This window comes from Sinocyclocheilus grahami, unplaced genomic scaffold, assembly GCF_001515645.1.
Source record: "Sinocyclocheilus grahami isolate Dianchi unplaced genomic scaffold, SAMN03320097.WGS_v1.1 scaffold48024.1, whole genome shotgun sequence".
NCBI classification, from domain to species: domain Eukaryota; kingdom Metazoa; phylum Chordata; class Actinopteri; order Cypriniformes; family Cyprinidae; genus Sinocyclocheilus; species Sinocyclocheilus grahami.
The window spans coordinates 1-1,015 of NW_015525482.1; the positions used below are offsets into that span (position 1 = coordinate 1).

The 1,015-nt window shown below is 40.6% G+C and overlaps 1 protein-coding gene across 1 annotated transcript; it reads left to right on the forward strand.

Moving 5' to 3' along the window:
- Positions 1-284: 284 nt before the first annotated feature.
- LOC107580860 (COP9 signalosome complex subunit 1-like) lies at positions 285-972 on the forward strand. Its single transcript, XM_016266488.1, has 2 exons — positions 285-443; positions 654-972. Exons 1-2 carry the CDS (start codon positions 333-335, stop codon positions 807-809), a joined length of 267 nt encoding a protein of 88 aa, XP_016121974.1. The 5' UTR covers positions 285-332; the 3' UTR covers positions 810-972.
- The last annotated feature ends 43 nt before the right edge of the window (positions 973-1,015 follow it).

Genomic DNA, 1,015 nt, shown 5'->3' on the forward strand with positions numbered 1-1,015 from the left:
AAATGATGACAGAATTTGAATTTTTGGGTGAACTATCCCTTTAAATATGTAGAATTCACAACAGCGACGTTCAATATGTGCTCAAAACTGGATGTATATATTTGTAAGGCATATTGACACATGCACATGATCTATGTACATCAGGTCATGCATTTTTCAGCCTTGCTTGACATAGTTATATTGATATGGAATGCTGAAAGTTGAAAGTGTAATGACCATGAGATAATATTGGCTCCTAAAGTATTAGCGTAGTTGCATTTACATGACCAATTGATTAACTTTTGTCTTTTAATTCCCACGGGCAGTACTTTAGCCCCTATGTTTCAGCAGACATGAACAAAATGGCCATGGCCTTTAATACCACAGTGGCAGCTCTGGAGGATGAACTGACCCAGCTGATCCTGGAGGGCCTGATCAATGCTCGTATCGACTCCCACAGCAAGGCAGGGCTGCACTCTCTCATTTTCTCTTCCCTTTTCTTGTTGCTAAGCTAAAATAATTTTAGCTGATTTTTGTATCAATACCTTGAATTATATTTATAATCCACATTTCTCTTGCTTGGTCATTGAGCTCCTTACCTTGAATAACACACATCTTTGGTCAAGATTATGCATTAAAATGTTTCATCGGTGAATTGAAAACTGTGTTTGTAGATCCTGTATGCCAGGGACGTGGATCAGAGAAGCACAACCTTTGAGAAGTCTCTACAGATGGGCAAAGAGTTCCAGAGACGAGCGAAAGCCATGATCCTGCGGGCAGCTGTGCTTCGTAATCAGATACACGTCAAGGTAACAGGGACCTCAGGGTAACGTGTCCTCGCTCTGCTTTGCTCTTCACTTCACCATCACCTGACCATCTCCTTCCCTTCATCATGAGTGTCTCAGAGCTCTTTTGTATTTCTAAGTCAGCATCAAAGTGCTGCATTTATTAAAACAGTTACACGTCTGAGGATGCGTCATTAACATTGTGATGCTTTGAGATGAAGCTGTACAGTATCTTCTAATTGAAATGACTC